The 17,096-nt window shown below is 36.7% G+C and overlaps 1 protein-coding gene across 8 annotated transcripts in view; it reads right to left on the reverse strand.

Moving 5' to 3' along the window:
* Positions 1-17,096, reverse strand: part of Spag17 (sperm associated antigen 17) — a 218,993-nt gene that overhangs the window by 105,914 nt on the left and 95,983 nt on the right. For 7 of the 8 annotated variants that reach the window (XR_001234871.1, XM_013516486.1, XM_013516485.1 and 4 more), the window contains 4 exons: positions 8,194-8,421; positions 7,871-8,098; positions 930-991; positions 220-333 (listed from right to left, as the gene is read on the reverse strand). Coding sequence is in view for 7 of the 8 variants with exons in the window: in XM_013516486.1 (XP_013371940.1) it covers positions 220-333; positions 930-991; positions 7,871-8,098; positions 8,194-8,421 (632 nt within the window). In the remaining variant the exon portion in view is untranslated. The remainder of the gene's footprint in view (positions 1-219; positions 334-929; positions 992-7,870; positions 8,099-8,193; positions 8,422-17,096) is intronic. The other variant, XM_013516484.1, reaches the window with a different exon arrangement.

A 17,096-nucleotide genomic window follows, 5' to 3' on the forward strand; every position in this document is an offset into this window, starting at 1 on the left:
AAAAGTATCCTTTTAGCAAGTGGGTTTTAAACTATTTCGGAGATATCCTGGGAATGCATAGCTCAATCTGGGAATAAACTCATTTTATAGCTGAAGTAAATGTGAATATTGATCTGAACTACATTTGAGAGAGTGACCTAGAAGTGAACTGTTGTAAATCACAGTCCAACTCTCCAGACCTGTCTGACCATCTCCTGAAGGATCGCGGCCCGTAAATACCTGAAGCAGTACTTTTGGTTTAAAATGTTCAGTGTAACTCCAATCCGTTAGGCTACGCTGCTGTGTGTTCTTTATGTCCTCTAAAGTTGCTTCCACCGTCATCTTCCCGGGTTTCTAAGAAATTACAAAAACACAGTTTCAGCTATAATTTGTTTCAGTCCGAATGAAGCCCGCTCGGGCTCTGACAGCTAACCAGCAAGCACTCCACCTAATTGGGGAAATCTGCATATGTATACGTCCATATGGCAACATTTAGGAGAGCTGCTGCCGGGAAGAGGACGCCTTTGACTTTTTTTATGGGCAACATAATCTAAATATTTTTATTGTTAGGTTATACTCTTCAGAGTCCTGTTAGCAATTAGAGGCAGGTTTTCTGAACTCACTTCAAGACGACGTTAGTTCTACACGGCTGTATGGTCAGCAGGTGTTTGTGAGGTTGCCAAGCCACACTGTCTAGAGCGGAGCAAAGAGCTGGGAAGTTTTGCTGAAGCTGGCTAGGAAGATTAACCCCTTGCTCTCCAGCCGAGGCTGGTCTAGGAATGTCTGAGGAAGGCGCCTACTTTAGCATCAGCGTTTTCCTTTTAAGCATCTCTCCTGATTTCCCTCCCCCTCCGCTCTCTCTGTCTCTTTTGAATGTTTCTCAATCTGGGTCACGGTTTTCTCAGATCATCTGACTTGTCATCTACACTTTTAGGAAAATAATTCCTTACCTTTTCAAGAGAATCAGCCTTTGTGACTGCTTTATCTTTGATCTCATTTTTCGTGGTTGGATCTGTAAATCAAAGACACCAACATCCAGTTGTGTTCGGGCTTTGTTCTTGCTTTTGGTCAGTGCTGGGCCATTTTGTTGCCCATATGATCTATGTTTCTGTGCTGAAAGGGTAATTCCTGAAAGGCATGTTTCATGCCTTCAAAAAAGGTGTTTGTGTCAATAATTCTAAATCTATACCGACCTAGGAAAGTTACACTAAACTCTTTGAAAAGAACCCAGCTTCTTATCTGCTGTACTCTAAATCATATCAGAGATTTTGCTTTCAGGCTCCACATTACTCTCTTCTAACAGTGTACATTTTCTTTCACAAATTGAAAGTATTTACCGATTAAACTAAACCAACTCCTCTGTACACATCATTTTGTGCTGGTAACCGTCAGGAGGGCTTTTCTGTAGATCTCCCCGGGGGGCAGGGGCAGGGATGTATGGGAAGGGGAACAACTGGGTAAATGCACCAGCTACTTGGAAATGATGGTTTTTCACCATTCTGCAGAGCTCTTCTTCCATTCATCACTCATTTCTTAATTAAAAACTATTTAATGAGCACCTGCAAATTTACAGGTGGAATTTGACAGGAGTTAGTTAAGTGAATAAATGAACTGAACTGCCGCATAGCACCATGCTATGGAGCAGGGTGAGTCATGCAGGTCAGCCCTCCTTGCGACCAGAGAGTATATTTGTGTGATGCTCGTGGTTGTAATTTCGTTGGCTATGGAGCAAACAGCCATCTGAATGGACTGTAAGGGAGCAGATTCACACTGTTGCTTTCTGTATCACCAGAAAAATACCGGATATTTTGGAAACACACTTCAGTGATGCTGAGGAGTGGAGCCAAGCTGGCTTCTTTTTACCATTAGAATAATTGGAAATTAGACCCTACAAAGTCGTTTATAAAGTAGCTGCAGTCTTACTGTTCCAGTGCAACTCAGTCACACCCCTTGCTCTTTCCACTTCAGACTGCTTGATTTTGCCTTGTCCTCAGGCTTTCGCACTTGCCCTGCTTTCTCTGTTATGCTTTGCTTTTTGATGTTTACCTGTTACCTCAAGGCACCTTTGCTGCCGCTTATTCTGCTTTATTTTTAATCATAGCATTTATCAGTGCCTGACACTACATTTTAAAAGATCATAATATTACCACTTATTGGAGAAGGGGGAAAAGCAAGTTTATTTGTTTATGGTTTTATCTGTTTTACCTTGTTTTCCTCACTGCACCCTGAGCACTCGCATCTCGCAGGAGTTCAGTAAACTGTCTTTGTTTTGGCTGAATGAAGGAAATCTATAGCATATATCGAAATACATGTAGAGCAAGAGAGTGAGAGAGAGAATGAAAGAGAAAAAGAGAGGAAATGAAGATGAAAACCCATAATAAAGGCTTGTTATAAGGTAAGGACAAGATTTAACTTTTTCATTCTGTGGCAAAAAGCACCATATATAAACTTCCATATATAATTCAACCACATATGAGTAGTTAATTATGCCTGCCAAGGATAAGCCAAGGTCTGCTTTCTCACAGAGACACAATTACTTCCATTTTCCCTGCTGGTTCCATCTTGACTTGGGCTGGTGATGGTGACAGCACAATGTTCCATTTTGACTGAGAGGAAAACTATGATGCCAATTTTAGTTCAATAGTTCTATAAATATATCCGTTCAAGAGAAAACTCAGGCCAACTGTAACTAAACAGATCATGGTGTCCCCTGTGTCCTTGAAGCAATGATATGAAATTTGTGGAATAAAAATTATGCTGTTCTGTGGTCTGCTAGATTTCCTGGAGATTTGATATTCCCTCCTGTGTCTAAGAATCCAGCAGAAAAAGTCTCCAGTTTAGAAAATATGTTCTAAAAAATTATGCATCCGTTATTTTGTCAAAAGAAAGAACGTCCTAATACTAATCTGAACTCTTAACATAAGACTAAAAATCATTTTTTTCTTTCTGTCTGATTTGTGCCTTCAACCACATAATCCTTTGACAGTGTGATTCAGTAGTTTTTGACACATCTGGAAGTGGATGCTTTCTCATCTCTTTGAAAAACAGCTTTCCTAATCTGTTTTACTTTAGAGATAACAAGATCCCTCTGCAAAACAGTTACTTTATTAAAAAAACACCCAACAAGCATAAAGGGCACATCTAAACCTATAGCCTCATGGTTAGCAACTCTCAGGTTTTTCATAAATATCCAATAGGCCCTGTCAAGTTCAAAAAGAGTCTCAGATGGAAATCCAGTGTTTGGTTAAGAAAAGCACAAATATTCAGCCCTTCATGTCCAGGAACAGTCATATAAATATATTTGATTGTAAAAAGGCTGTGCAGGAAATACACGAATGATTTGTGCTATGTTTAAGGAGAATTAAAGTGGCTGTTTTTGAAGTCTGAGTTAGGGAAAAGATGTAAGACCAGCAACAACAAAACCCTCATACACAGAACAGCCACAGGACAACACGAAGGCCCAGCTCTGAATCTATAGATGGATACACTGGCATTATTTCAGCTCTGAGGATTTTGAATCTAGGATTTAAATATGAAGATTTAGGATCCAGGATCCAGGACATCAGTTTATGTGGTCTGACCACCAGGTGGCAAAAGTTGCCTGAAGAAAATTTCAGACCAGCGCTTTAAAGAAAAATAAAACAGAATGAAACAAAACAAAGAAGGGGTCCCGAGGCCTCACATGTCTCTCAGTTTATCCTGGCTCCGTATTTACTCAATGGGACTTCTTTGCCATACGTTTGTACTCCCACAGGATGTACTAGTCCCTCCACAATGTAACAAATCAGGTTAACCTACTTTGTTTAATTGGAGTAGGGTGAGCTAGGCTAAGAGATAAGTGTACCCTCAGCAGAGAAACACGGAATCTACTCTGTTGGAAAGGAAGAAACAAAAGGGCAACAAAATTAGGGTAAGAATCAGCATAAGAAAAGAACTGTGAATGTGACCAAATCATTGGATGCATCTGAAGAAATTTCTGCAACTGAGGAAACCACAAGAAATAATGGAGGAAGATTTGTTTGAAATTAGGTGGCACTCCTGTCCCGACTTCCTACTGATTCCTGGCTGAACTTCTTACTTAGCCTCTCTTAATCTTGGTTTCCTCATCTGCAAAATTGAGATGACAGCATCTTACTTATAGGCTTGAACTTTATGTAAAATATTGATTAATATACATAAAATACTTAGGCATAATGCTTTGAATAGAGTAGGGCAATTATTAAATCAAAGGTTTTTACCTCATTTCTGTCTCCCTCACTTATGGATTCTACTCAGTGGCAGGCAGTTTTTCCCTAATTCCATTCCGTTGGTTACCTCTCAACTAAGTTAAAGTGGCTGGATGAATATTAGTGATTAGTCACTTAACTCTTGTGGTTCTTACTACTTAATTTTTGAAGTGCTTTTTAAAATTATAAAATAAAACACCCCAGAAACACCTATACAACATGAATGTTTGATATAACAAATAATTATAAAGAAAAATCTCAGCACCTGACACATCTGTGTATTCTTTAATAATTACCTCCCCAATAAGGAGCTCAGGAAGCCTTCTTGTTAAGCTTTCATATAATTCTAATATTTATTATGGATTGTTTTGGGGTTTCTACCTATAATATATTTATAAATAATGACAACTTTTTTTCAAACTTGATACTTTTACCTCTTTTCTTGCTTTACGCTGGGCGCCTAACATAATATTGAATCTAAATAGTATTTATTTATGGTAGATGATCGATTATAAAGGGAGATTGTACAGTTTTTTGTCTTGGTATATAATGTATATGTCATAATTTTACAAAATATCACAAGATTGAGAAATTTTCCTTTGGTTGCTAGTTTGATAAGAATTGTTTCATAAATTCCTGTGGGAATTTAAGTGTTTGAACTGCATCTAGCAAACTGAATATGTAGTTTGCTCATTAGTGTGTTAATTCACAAATTATATTGAGTTTTTGCAATGTACGTATTTTCCTTCTATCATTGCTGTAAATTTTACTTGTTTATGAGGCATTATCATCTAATATGTTACAGGATCCATTTTCTTATGTTTTATTTAGGATTTTTGTATCTGTATCCATGAATGAGTTTGTGTTACAATTTGTTGCACTATCCTTGCATTTTTGTTATGAAGTTTATGCTAGCTGCATAAAATGACTAGGGGACAATATCTATTTCCTGGAATACTTTATGTTATATTAGAATTATTTCTTTTTTGAGTGCTTGGTATCACTTGCCATAGAGATCATTTGGGCTTGATAGTTTTTATTTGGGGTGATTTTTGACTAATTAAGTCATGTTTGATTAACTATATGATTTTCAGGCTTTCTACTTATTTGGTCATTGTTAAGTTAGGCTTTTCCAGTAATTTGTCCTTTTAAATTTCAATTTTAATGAAATAAAGTTGTTTATACTTTCTTTTTTGTCCTCTTAATTTCTGTGTGATCTGAATAAGTTCCTATTACTTTACACCTAATATGATTTTTATTTCTGATATGACTTTATTCCTGATATGGATGCATGTGCCTTCTTTTTGTTGTGATTAGCCTTGTCTAATTTTGATCCATTCTTGTATGTCTCTATTTGTTTTCCTGAGAAACCACATTGAAGATATCAATAAGTAATACAACAACCATGGCTAATTTCCTACAACTTTGTCTGTAACTCTGTTTTGTTTGTATTGTTCTTATGCAATTTTGTAAATGGATGTCAGTCTGCTCATATGTTTTCCTTCTTTCATTTTTTAAAATAAAAAAACAAAAAAATGTTTTGATGCATAACATTTTAATTATCATTTAATTAAAAATATTTCTTAATTTATACTGTAACTTTTTCTTGATGTGTTACATATAAGTGCATTTCTTAGTTTAGAGACATTTGGTGATTTTCTTATTATCTTTTTGTAATATATGTCTACTATAAATTCCCTGTTAGGTGAGAGCATATTCTATATGGTTTGCTTCTCTGCAGGTTTGTTAAAGTTTACTTTATGGCCCAGTATATGATTAATATTTTTCAAATAAACATACTTATGACTTTTAAGCAGCTATGGAATTACAGAGGCTTTAGTATAGACATATTAACATCTATACATAAGTAGTATGATATGCTAGCTAACGCCATGAAGAAAACGTAGTTTAACTATGGCCATGAGAATACTAACAAAAGCATTTCTTCTTAATTTTAATTTTTATTAGTGTGTATTAGCAGTACATAACGATTACACTCATCATGGTAAGTTGGTACATGTATGTAACACATATTAAGTCTTTTTATATCTCCCTCCTTTTCTCTCACTTCCCCCTACCTCCATCTCCTAGTTCCCTTCCCATTAGGGAGGCATTTCCATGGGACACATCTAACAAGGATTCAGGGAGATGCTATTGAAACCTAGTCATAATTGGAAGTGAACTCGAGATGGAACATATTGTAGGTGAAGAGGCACAGAGAATGAAATGGCAGGTTTTGCAGAGGAAGTAGGACTTCATTATAAGGGTTGATCAAAACATACACCAGTTGTCTGATTTAAAAATTTATTGCAGTAAGAAATACATTGCCATGAATTGCTCTCAAAATATTCCTCCTCTCTTCAATCACGCTCGTCCCATCATTCTTTCCATCCTCGGAAGTAGTTCTGGAAGTCTTCTTTCACTGTTGTTTTTACAAGATGTGATTAAAAAATATAGTGAGTGCTGTAGCCATGTACCATCCAATGAAAAGTCAGGTTTGTAAGAACATTACAGTACGTGCTCACCCGCCTCATGTGCTGGATCTGGCAACAGACAACTTCTAGCTCTTCCTCATGACAAAGTGTCCATGAGAGCTAGCATTATGAATGAATTCAGAACATCAGGGCCGCCATAACAGATCAACTAAAGATCCTCACAAAAAGGGCTTAACAGCTTGGAAAGAGGCAAGAATGATGGGATAAGTGCTCTTGAAGCAAAGGGAAATATTTGGAGGAGGATTAATGGCAGTGTATGTTTTACTATAATAATTTATTTAATTTACATATTTATTGTAGCTTTTAATCACATTTAAGTTTGGATAGAGCATAGAATGAGTGAACAAAAGGGAAAAGCATGTAGAGCAGGCCAAGGAGTTGAATTGTATTTTGAAGGTAGTAGGAAGCCATTGAAGGATATCAATAAGAAATGAAAGAGCTGTATTTCAGATGATTAAACTAATAGCTTGGTGTAAGGTAGCTTAACACATATTTAGCCTAATATGCTTCTCTACTTCCGTACCTCCTAATATCACACTATTGAAAATGCTATACCCTAGAATAAAAGTAATGCCTTGAGATAAAGAGGGAGAGGAAAGGAAGGCATGTTTATTGAGCACAAATTTTGTACTAAGCCTTATGCTAAGCATTTCATTATGTTATTTATGTGATTTACAAAATAAACTTAGCAAGCCACGGATAGTGGCACATTCTGGAAACCTGAGGCAGAGGGATTGGAAATTCTGGCTGAGCCTGGAAAACTTAGTAAAACATTGTCAGAAGATAATAAAAAATAATGAAGGGCTGAGGAAATAGCTTCATGTGGGGGTATTGAGTTCAGTCTCCAGTAGCACACACATATGCAGACACAAACACAGATCTTAGTGTACAATCATGATAACCCTGTGAAGTATTTATGATGAAATTTTTAATGATGTCTGCTGCACTAAGTTCATTAAAGAGTGGACTAAAAGGTACTAGGATGTTTTGAAGAAACAAGGGCTGAATAAGGGAGACTTACTAAATTATAACACTCAGTAGAAAGTTTAAATAACTAAGTAAATTAAATGTTACATAGTTTTTCAATTAAAATAAGCAGGGATTTAAGTTTAACACATTTTGAAACTTCTTTCTTTTGTTTATGCATTTTATAAGTGTCTACATGCATACCTTTACTTCTCAAAGGCTCTGGCTGGGGCCAAGTCTCCACACTGCCTTCCTTCTGTAAGAGCTCTCTATTGTCAGAGTTTAAGAGTTCCATACTACTTGAGTTACAATGCTTCATACCATCAGCATCAGGCAGGTTAAGATTTGAAACATCTCCACTGATTTCATTATCTTGCACAGATGATGACCAATTTGGATCCACATATATAGTTCTGTCTTTGAGTTCTGTATCTAGCCAGGATAAAGAATATTCATTGGATATAATACTAGAATAATTAATAATCATAAAATATAAGAATAATTTTCATTCCTTCCATGCAGTGTACCTGTTTTCTGTTTGGCCTCTGAGGTGTTCATTTTCAAGGTGTTTTGCTGCCTTATCTGTTTAGCAAAGCTGACAGGGTTGTCCCATGGTACAGAGAACTTCTCAGCATCTGTTTCATACATCATCCTGGAAGGTTTTAGTTTCCCAGCTTCGTTCACTTCAGAGAGCTTCAGGCTCTCAAAAGTAAATAGCTTGAAGGCTCGTTCTACTTCATTCCAGCTCAAGAGTTCTGTAAGAAGGTGGGACCCATGTCTAGAAATACCCTTGTATTGATTCATGGTGCAGGTCTGACAGAGGAGCAACCAAAGGGTCTGTCTACTAGGATAACAATGGAGTCACACTATGATGGTGCTAAACTGATTTTAAGCATGGCATTCACAAATCTGCAATAGATATCAAAGGTACCTGATAATAAAAAATCTACACAGTCAAGATATAGTTGATCAAGTTAAATGCTTCCAAATTGCTCCATAGCTTAATGAACATTAGACATTCATATGTATTGACATAGACTTCTTAGGGTACCATATTGGTTGAATGTGTTTAAAATTTATTTTAAGAAAAGGAACCCTTCACTGCTATTATAAATTAAGCCTGAAAAATTATTCAAACGAGCCTAATATAGGCTGTTATATTCAGTTGGTTTTCCTTTTCATTTAGGTTTACAAAAGACCCCCGCCCCATTCCCTCCCACCACTTGGACTGCTACTTTCTATAACTACTTCAGAGTTACCAGCTTTCATTTGGCTCTATTCAATTGTGTATTTATTCTTTTCTAGCATGAGTTCATCCATTCACTTAGGGGTCATTTTATGACTGAGGATTACCTTTTATCACAGGTTCCAAGGATTCAAAGTATAACAAGATTTAGTTCTTACAGTTTGAATATTTAAGATAAAGGGGTAAGAGGTAGGGATTAATAAATAAATGCAGAATGGGACAACAAGACAGGGGAGAAGGTTGGGGTGGGGACCTAGGGGTTCCACATGGACAGCTGTGTATATTCAGAGGTGTTCTTTGGTGCTCACTGTGGTATTATTTATATGGGTATTGTGTGTGTGTACCTCCATGCCCCACATGACTTGTGATTCTGCAGACACTGCCATCCTTTTTGTAGGTATGTTTGGGGATGTTGTACAGAGGGGTACATTTCATGTCTTGTTGCACCTTCTACCCTGTGATCTATGTTAGTTGTAGTAAAGAGAATTGAGCATGAAAAAAACCCAAACAAATGTAGTATTCAATGAAGAAAAATAAAATTATTGGGATAGATTAATAATTCAGAAACTGACTTCTTTTTCTCTCAAACAGAGATAAAGACAGCAGCAGGGGTCCTTCTGGAAATCATGGGGGGATTCAGAAGAGATGCGAGGAAAGGATGAAGAATTACTCAATAATAGAGTTTGCTTATCTGTTACTTTACAGAAATTTGTGAGTACTTACTAGGTGTCAGTAACTGCAACAAAAGCTGGAGAACAAAGCAAAGAGCTTCTTGTTCTTGGGGGAATATCCATTAATGTGATGAGAAATAGATTAGAATATCAGATATTAAAGATGAGAAGATGAATAAAGTCAACTTATAATGGAGGAAGAGGGGCTTCTGCTTTATATAAGATAGTCAAAGAAAAATCCTCTGAATAATTAAGCAAAAATGTGAAAGAAGTAGAAGAGTAAGCCAAGTCTAGGATGTTTAGGAGCAAAGTGATTGGGGCAGGGAGAATAACAAGCACAAAAATTCTGAGCCAAGGGTGTGACTGGTGAGTTTAAGAAACACTGTGAGGTCAGTGTAAATGGAGTGAAATCTTAACAGGTAAGGAGCTCAGAAAATGGATGGCAGAGAGTTCAGATTTTAGTCTGAGTGAAAGGAATGACTGCTAAAGGGTTTTGCATTAAGAAAACACAGAATATAACATTTTAGAAGGACAGTTCTGATTATTATTTGGATATTTTAAAAGGCCTGTAGGAAAAAAGGTGAAATCTACTGAAACAGCCTAAGTGTGGGATGATGGGGAACTTGTCTGGGATGGTAGTAACAGATGTGGTGGGATTGGTTCTTGGATGTGAGTAAAAAGAGGATGCAGAGGTGACTCCGAAGTTTTGAAGGCAAGTACTTGCTGCTTAGTGAAACAAGAGGATTGTGAAGGGGAAAACATGGGGACCAGGGATCACAAGTTTGATTTCGGGCCTGTTAATTGGAGGTTTGTAAGGGAAAAGAGAAAGGAGAAGCAGGAAGGGAAGGGGTCTGGGGTGGTACGTGTAAGCAGCGCAAGTATGAGATTTCAATGCTGGCAACAGAAACCGGACTCCCGAGATGCTGGTAAACTCAGCTGGAGAGAGAATGGGGTCGTATCACGTGGCAGAAGGCCAAGTGCAGTGTGGCAGCATGCAGGCAAAATGCAGATGTTCTCAGGGACGTCATAAAGTGATGGTTTTGAAAACAGACATGCTCATGGGTTGATATGATAGTATTCAAAAGATCTTGAATTTTTCTATCACTATGCCTACTTAAAAATGGCAAAGGAAATCAAAATAAGACATTTTGGTAATTTGGATAGAGTTAGAAGTGAGATTGGAAGGAAGAATCTGTACTTTTTTTTTTCAGTTTTTTAAGGTCAAATGTTTTCTTGTCAAATAAAGGTGCAATGTGATATAACATTCCTTTTTTGTAACTAGAGACACATCTACCTATTGCCTCAAGTGAGAAACAGAATTTGTTTTAGGAAATGATTGTATTACAAAAATCCCAGAGACCTCTGAGATGAGACGTGTTTCTAGATATTCTTAATTGTCCCTCCTCCCAATGTCCTCAAGAACGTAACATGGCTCTTTTGTCATGAAAAGAGGTTTCTTGAGTTAATTCACTCTCAATAGCATGTGAACAAGGTGCTTCTGATTCATCTCTGTATCTCCAGGACTAGGTCAGTGGGGGAGAGGGGCACATGCTCAAAACTGCAAATCATACAATCAGATTTCTATTGTGGTTTCTGTCTTGCCTTCTGCTCAGTAATGTAGGAGAAAGGTGATTTACTTGACATTAAGTGCCAGAATTTTAGTCTTGGATTTGCTGCTATTGTTACAACCCTTTATATTATTTCACCTGCCAGGATTTCAAGTTTTTTATCCAGAAAGAGATTTGTACTGGATGAATTCTGAAGTTCTTTTCAGTTAGAAAATTTTACGGTTCTATGATTCCTCTTTACAGAAATTCAACTTCTGGACATGAATTTTGTTCTCATATTTCTATCTCAGGATGGGGTGAGGTAGGAGCTTCCAATAGCACATCAACCTCCAAATCATTCTTTCCTTTCCTTCACATCCTCCTGTGCAGGGGTGACCAGGAAGTGCTCACATTAAATTCAACCTGGTGGACATTTCTGCTAATGTCTAATTATCTAGAAAAGAGGAACTATGGAGGGGCACAAAGGGAATAAAGAGAAGAAGAATTCCTTAATGTAACAGTTCTTCATGAAGAAGAGGTGGGACCTAGCTAGGAGTTGTGATTTTTCTGAAAAAAATCACTTTGTAAAGAGGTGGAAGGTGGATGTTTTTTGTTTGCTACAGGAGAAAGGATATAGAAGACAAAGAAATATGGAATAAATTGACAAGACATTTGTGTAAATCAAACTGACAAGAGATAGATTTGCTCACAAAAGAGCCTCTCCCATATTCTGCATTCTCTCTCTCTGATCCCCATTGCCACTTAACCTTTCAACTAATGAAAAAGCAGCTGGATTCTGATTGGAACACGATTCTTCTATTATGTGGCCAATTATAGTTACAGGACTGGATAAACAGACAAATAATGATCCAACACTATGAATTTCATGAGGAGCAAAAATATAATTTCCCACTGAAGAAATCAGGCTGAAATAGTATTTCTTCTTTCTTCATGATAGGCATGGTTATATCTTTACTATGAATATTCTGTTCTACTATATTGTGATTTGGTGGTTATCATTACACTGAATATAATGTTTTCATCTTTTTTTCTGACAGAGTGATAGGTATAGACATATTTAAAAGACAAATTTAATGTTATATCTAACTTACTGATCAAGGCTGGGATAAAGAGAACACTTCTAATTTCCTCTGGATAGCAAATTCTTCTGGAACTTTTTTTCATTATAGCTGCAAGCAGTGATTATGAGAGTGCAAAGAAAGATATCTCTGAATCAAGGCAAAGTTGCACTGTCATGCTTGCCCTTCTTACTACCTAGCTAATGCTACTGTGGTGTTATATTTGTGTGGTTTGCTGTGATGATAAAAAAGTGCAGCAGTGAAGCTGTAGATAAAAGGATGACATTTTCCTAGGAAAGGGGTATAAAACCTTGGGATTGCTATTCTTCAATAGGATGAAATTACCATATCATCTTTGATAGTGTCAATGGGGTGATGTAGCATGGGGATAGGGAGAACAGGTAGGAAAGAAGGAAATTCTTCTGGTGAAGAAAATACAGTAGAAACGAAACCAGTTGAACAATTTACAGAACATTAAGCATAATAACTATAATACATTGCTAAGGGCAGCCAGCACACCAATGTGGGAAGTGCCTGGGGCCTCACAACCAGCTGGGTCAGAAGAACTCAGTGCCTGACCCATCTCCTCTGCACCATGAGAAGGGCAGCCAGCATGGGAAGTGCCTGGGGCCGAGCATCTGACTGGGCCAGAGGAGCACAGTACTTGACCCATCTCCCCTGCAACCTTGGAAGGGCAACCAGCATGGTAAGCATCCAGGGTTTGACAACCTGTTTGGCCAGAGGAACCCAAGGCCTGACCCATCCCCCTACACCACAGGAAGGGCAGCCAGCACAGGAAACACCAGGAATCCGGCAACCTGCTCCACCAGAGGAAAATGACAAGACGAAGGAGCAAAATGTAATCTCATACCTCTTGTCCACCCAGAACAAGTACAGGAGACACCAACATAGAAGAAGTTGGAAGCTACATAACTGAAATTTCTGAAATAATAGCAACTGAAGTAAAGAAACAACTCCAGGAGGCTATAGAGGAAATCAGATCAGAAACAATCTCTCAGGTAAAAAAAGAAATGATAACCATGATGAAAGAGTTCATCAACATATCAAAAGAAAACAAGATAAAAAAGTATAGAAGCACAGAATAATGATGGAGACCATGAATGAACAGTATATGAAATAATTAGAATGCATGAAACAGATTCAAAGAGATATTCAAGAAATTAAAAATTTCGTTGAAAGCTGGAAAAACTACTTGAATGAAACGGAAGATAGACTTTCAGACCTTGGAGACAGCATTGCAGCTACTGATTGTGAAAGGAAAAAATCTCTTAAAAATAACAAAGGAAGAGCAAATAACAATTCAACAGCTGGAATATGAGGCAAAGAAACACAATGTAAGGCTTACTTATAACAGTGTAAGTGACACTGAAAGAGCAGGAGGGAACATGAATTACATAAAAAGACTATTTGCAGAAAAAATAGCAGAAAATTTCCCAAGCATGGGAGAAGAGCCTGATATACACTTAAGTGAAGTATATAGAACTCCAATTAGCCATAACCAAAATAAATCTACTCCCAGAGACATAATAATCAAGATCCCAGACATTCAGCAAAAGAACAGAATATTAAAAGATATTAGAGAAAAGAAACAGATCACCTATGAAGGAAAACCCATCACATTCACAGCAGACTTCTCAACACAATTCATAAAGTCAAGAAAAGCTTGGAGTGAAGTATTTCTTGAAAGAAAACAACTTTCAACTCAGATTGATGTATCCTGTAAAGCTATCTTTCAAAACTGATGGAGAAATGAGATACTTCCATGACAAAGATCAGCTGAAGAAATTCAGCACCACCAAACCAATCCTACAAGGAGTACTGAAAGGTATTTTACAAAGAGATAAAAATGACTACAATTTTAAGACCAGGAATAGAAAAGAACTACCAAGCAAGATAAGCAATTAAACAGAGGGGGAAAGTACAGAACCAACAGTGGGAAAATAACATAACAAAGCTAAGTCAATACCTATCAGTATTAACCATTAATGTAAATGGCCTCAACTCACCAATCAAAAAAAAAAAAAACAAAAAAACTAGACTGGCTGAGTGGATAAAGAAACAAAATCCAACAGTATGCTGCATAAAAGAAATGCATTTAACTCAAAAGGAAACTCATAGAAAGTCAAAGGATAGAAAACCATGTCCCATGGAATAGAAACCCAGAAAAAAACAGGAGTAGATATTCTGTTTGCAGACAATGTGAACTTCAAACCAACAATGATGAAAATATATAAAGAAGGCTACTACATTCTTGTTAGGGGAAAACTGGAAGAGGAAGAGATAACAATCATAAATACATGTGCACCAAATGCAGGAGCACCCAACTATATAAGGCAAATTTTAACAGACATAAAAAGTGAAAGAAGTAATAATACAATTGTAACAGGGGATTTTAATACCCCATTGTCACAAAGAGATAGATCAATTAGACAAAAATCAGCAAAGAAATAACAGAACTAAACCAAACATATGAAGAAATGGACTTAATAGACCTTTACAGAGTATTCCACCCAACAACATTAGAATGCACATTTTTCCCTTCTGAGCACAGGACATTTTCTGAAATAGGCCACATACTAACACATAGAATAAGCTTAAGTAAACACAAAGGAATTGAAACTGTATCATGCATATTATCAGGTCATAGTGTAATGAAACAAAATTAATGATAAAAGAAATCACAAAAATTACATAAACACATAAAAATTAAGTAACATCCTCTTGAACAACCAATGGGTCACAGAAGAAATTAAAGGAGAAATTAAACACTATTTGCAATCAAATGAAAATGCAGATTCAAACTACAAACTTGTGGTATGCAATGAAAGCAATCCTTAGAGGGAAATTTATAGCAATGGATTCCCACATCAGGAAAACAGAATGAACTCAAATAAACACAATCCCATGCAGGACCTCAGACTTCTAGAAAAAGAAGAGCAAGTCAAGCCCAAAGCCTAAAGAAGGCAAGAAATTATAAAGATCAGAGCAGAAATTAACACAATTGAAACTAAGAAAACACTACAAAGACTTAATGAATCAAGAAATAGGCTCTGTGAGAAAATAATTAAGTTGATAAAACCCTAACCAACCTTATCAAAAAATGGGAAGAAAAAACTCAAATTCATGCAATAAGGAATGACAAGACTAAACCCATTACAGATCCTGTAGAAATTCAGAATATCATCAATGCCTACTTTAAAAATCTTTACTCTCACAGGATGGAAAACATAGAAGAAATGGACAGATTTCAAATCCATATAAATCACCAAAGCTGAATCAAGAAGACATAAAAATCCTGAATAATGCAATATCAGCCAAAGAAATTAAAAATGTAATAAAAAACTTACCAACAAAGAAAAGCCCAGGTCTGAATTCTACAAGATTCACAGGGATTCACAGCTCAATTCTACAAGGGATTCACAGCTGAATTCTACAAGAGATTTAGAGAAGACTTAATACCAATTCTTTTCAAACTCTTTAATGAAACTGAAAGGGAAGCAATTCTCCCAACTCATTCCTGGAGTCAAGTAATACCTTGATACCAAAACCAGAGATGACCAACCAAAAAAGAAAACTACAGGCCAATCTCCCTAATGAACATAGATGCAAAAATTCTCAATAAAGTATTAGCAAACAGAATGCAGCAAATCATCAAGAAAATTACATACTATGACCAAGTGGGATGCAAGGATGGTTTAGCATATGAAAATCAATAAATGAAATGCAGTATATCAACGGAGCCAGACAAAAAACACATGATAATCTCAATAGATGCAAAAAATTCTTTTGACAAAGTCCAACACTCATTTATGATAAAAACCCTACAGAAAAATAGGAATAGATGGTCTTTACCTCAATCTGATCAAAGCCATCTATGACAAAACAACAGCCAGCATCATACTAAATGGGCAAAAATTGAAAGCTTTCACTTTAAAATCAGGAACAAGAAAAGACTGCCCACTGTCACCGCTCATACAACACAGTTTTGGAAATATTAGCCAGAGCAATTAGACAAGAGAGAGAAATAAGAGGACTAAGTACAGGAAAGGAAGAAGTGAAATTATTATTATTCACAGATGACATGATACTGTTTGTATATGGAAGAGCCACAAAACTCCACCAAGACTCCTAGAATTAATAAATAAATTCAGTAGCATAGCTGGATAACAAAAATAAAAAATCTATAGCATGCAAGGCTGGGCATGGTAGTGCATGTCTGTAATCCTAGCACTAGAGAGGCTGAGGCAGGAGGATTGCTGTGAATTCGAGGCCAGCCTGGGCTACAAAGTGAGTTCAAGGCCAGCCTGAATTACATAATGAAACCCTGTCTTTTGAGACAAAGAAACAAAAAAATCAATCGCAGTCCTATACAAAAACAACAAACACACTGAGAGAGAAATAAGGGAAACCATATCTTTCACAATAGCATCCAAAAAATTGAAATACTTAAGACTCAATCTAACAAAAGAAGTAAAGGATCAACACAGTGAAAATTACAGTACTCTGAAAAAAAGATCAAAGAGAATTTCAGAAAATAGAAAGATTTTCCTTGTTCACTGGTAAGAAGAACCAACACTGTGAAAATGGCCATACTCCCAAAATTGTTATACAGCTTCAATGCAATCCCAATGAAAATATTGTTAATATACATTACAGATTGCAAGGCAGGAGGCATCGCAATCTCTGACTTGAAATTATACCACAAAGATACTGTGATAAAATCAAAGATTATTCAACAAAGCTACTGTAATAAAATCAGCCTGGTACTGGCTAAAAAACAGACTAGAGGATCAATGGAAAAGACCAAAAAATCATCCACAACCACAAACGCATCAGTCACCTTACCTTTGACAAAGGGGCCAAACA

Source organism: Chinchilla lanigera, unplaced genomic scaffold, assembly GCF_000276665.1.
Source record: "Chinchilla lanigera isolate Chin_1 unplaced genomic scaffold, ChiLan1.0 scaffold00034, whole genome shotgun sequence".
NCBI classification, from domain to species: Eukaryota; Metazoa; Chordata; class Mammalia; order Rodentia; family Chinchillidae; genus Chinchilla; species Chinchilla lanigera.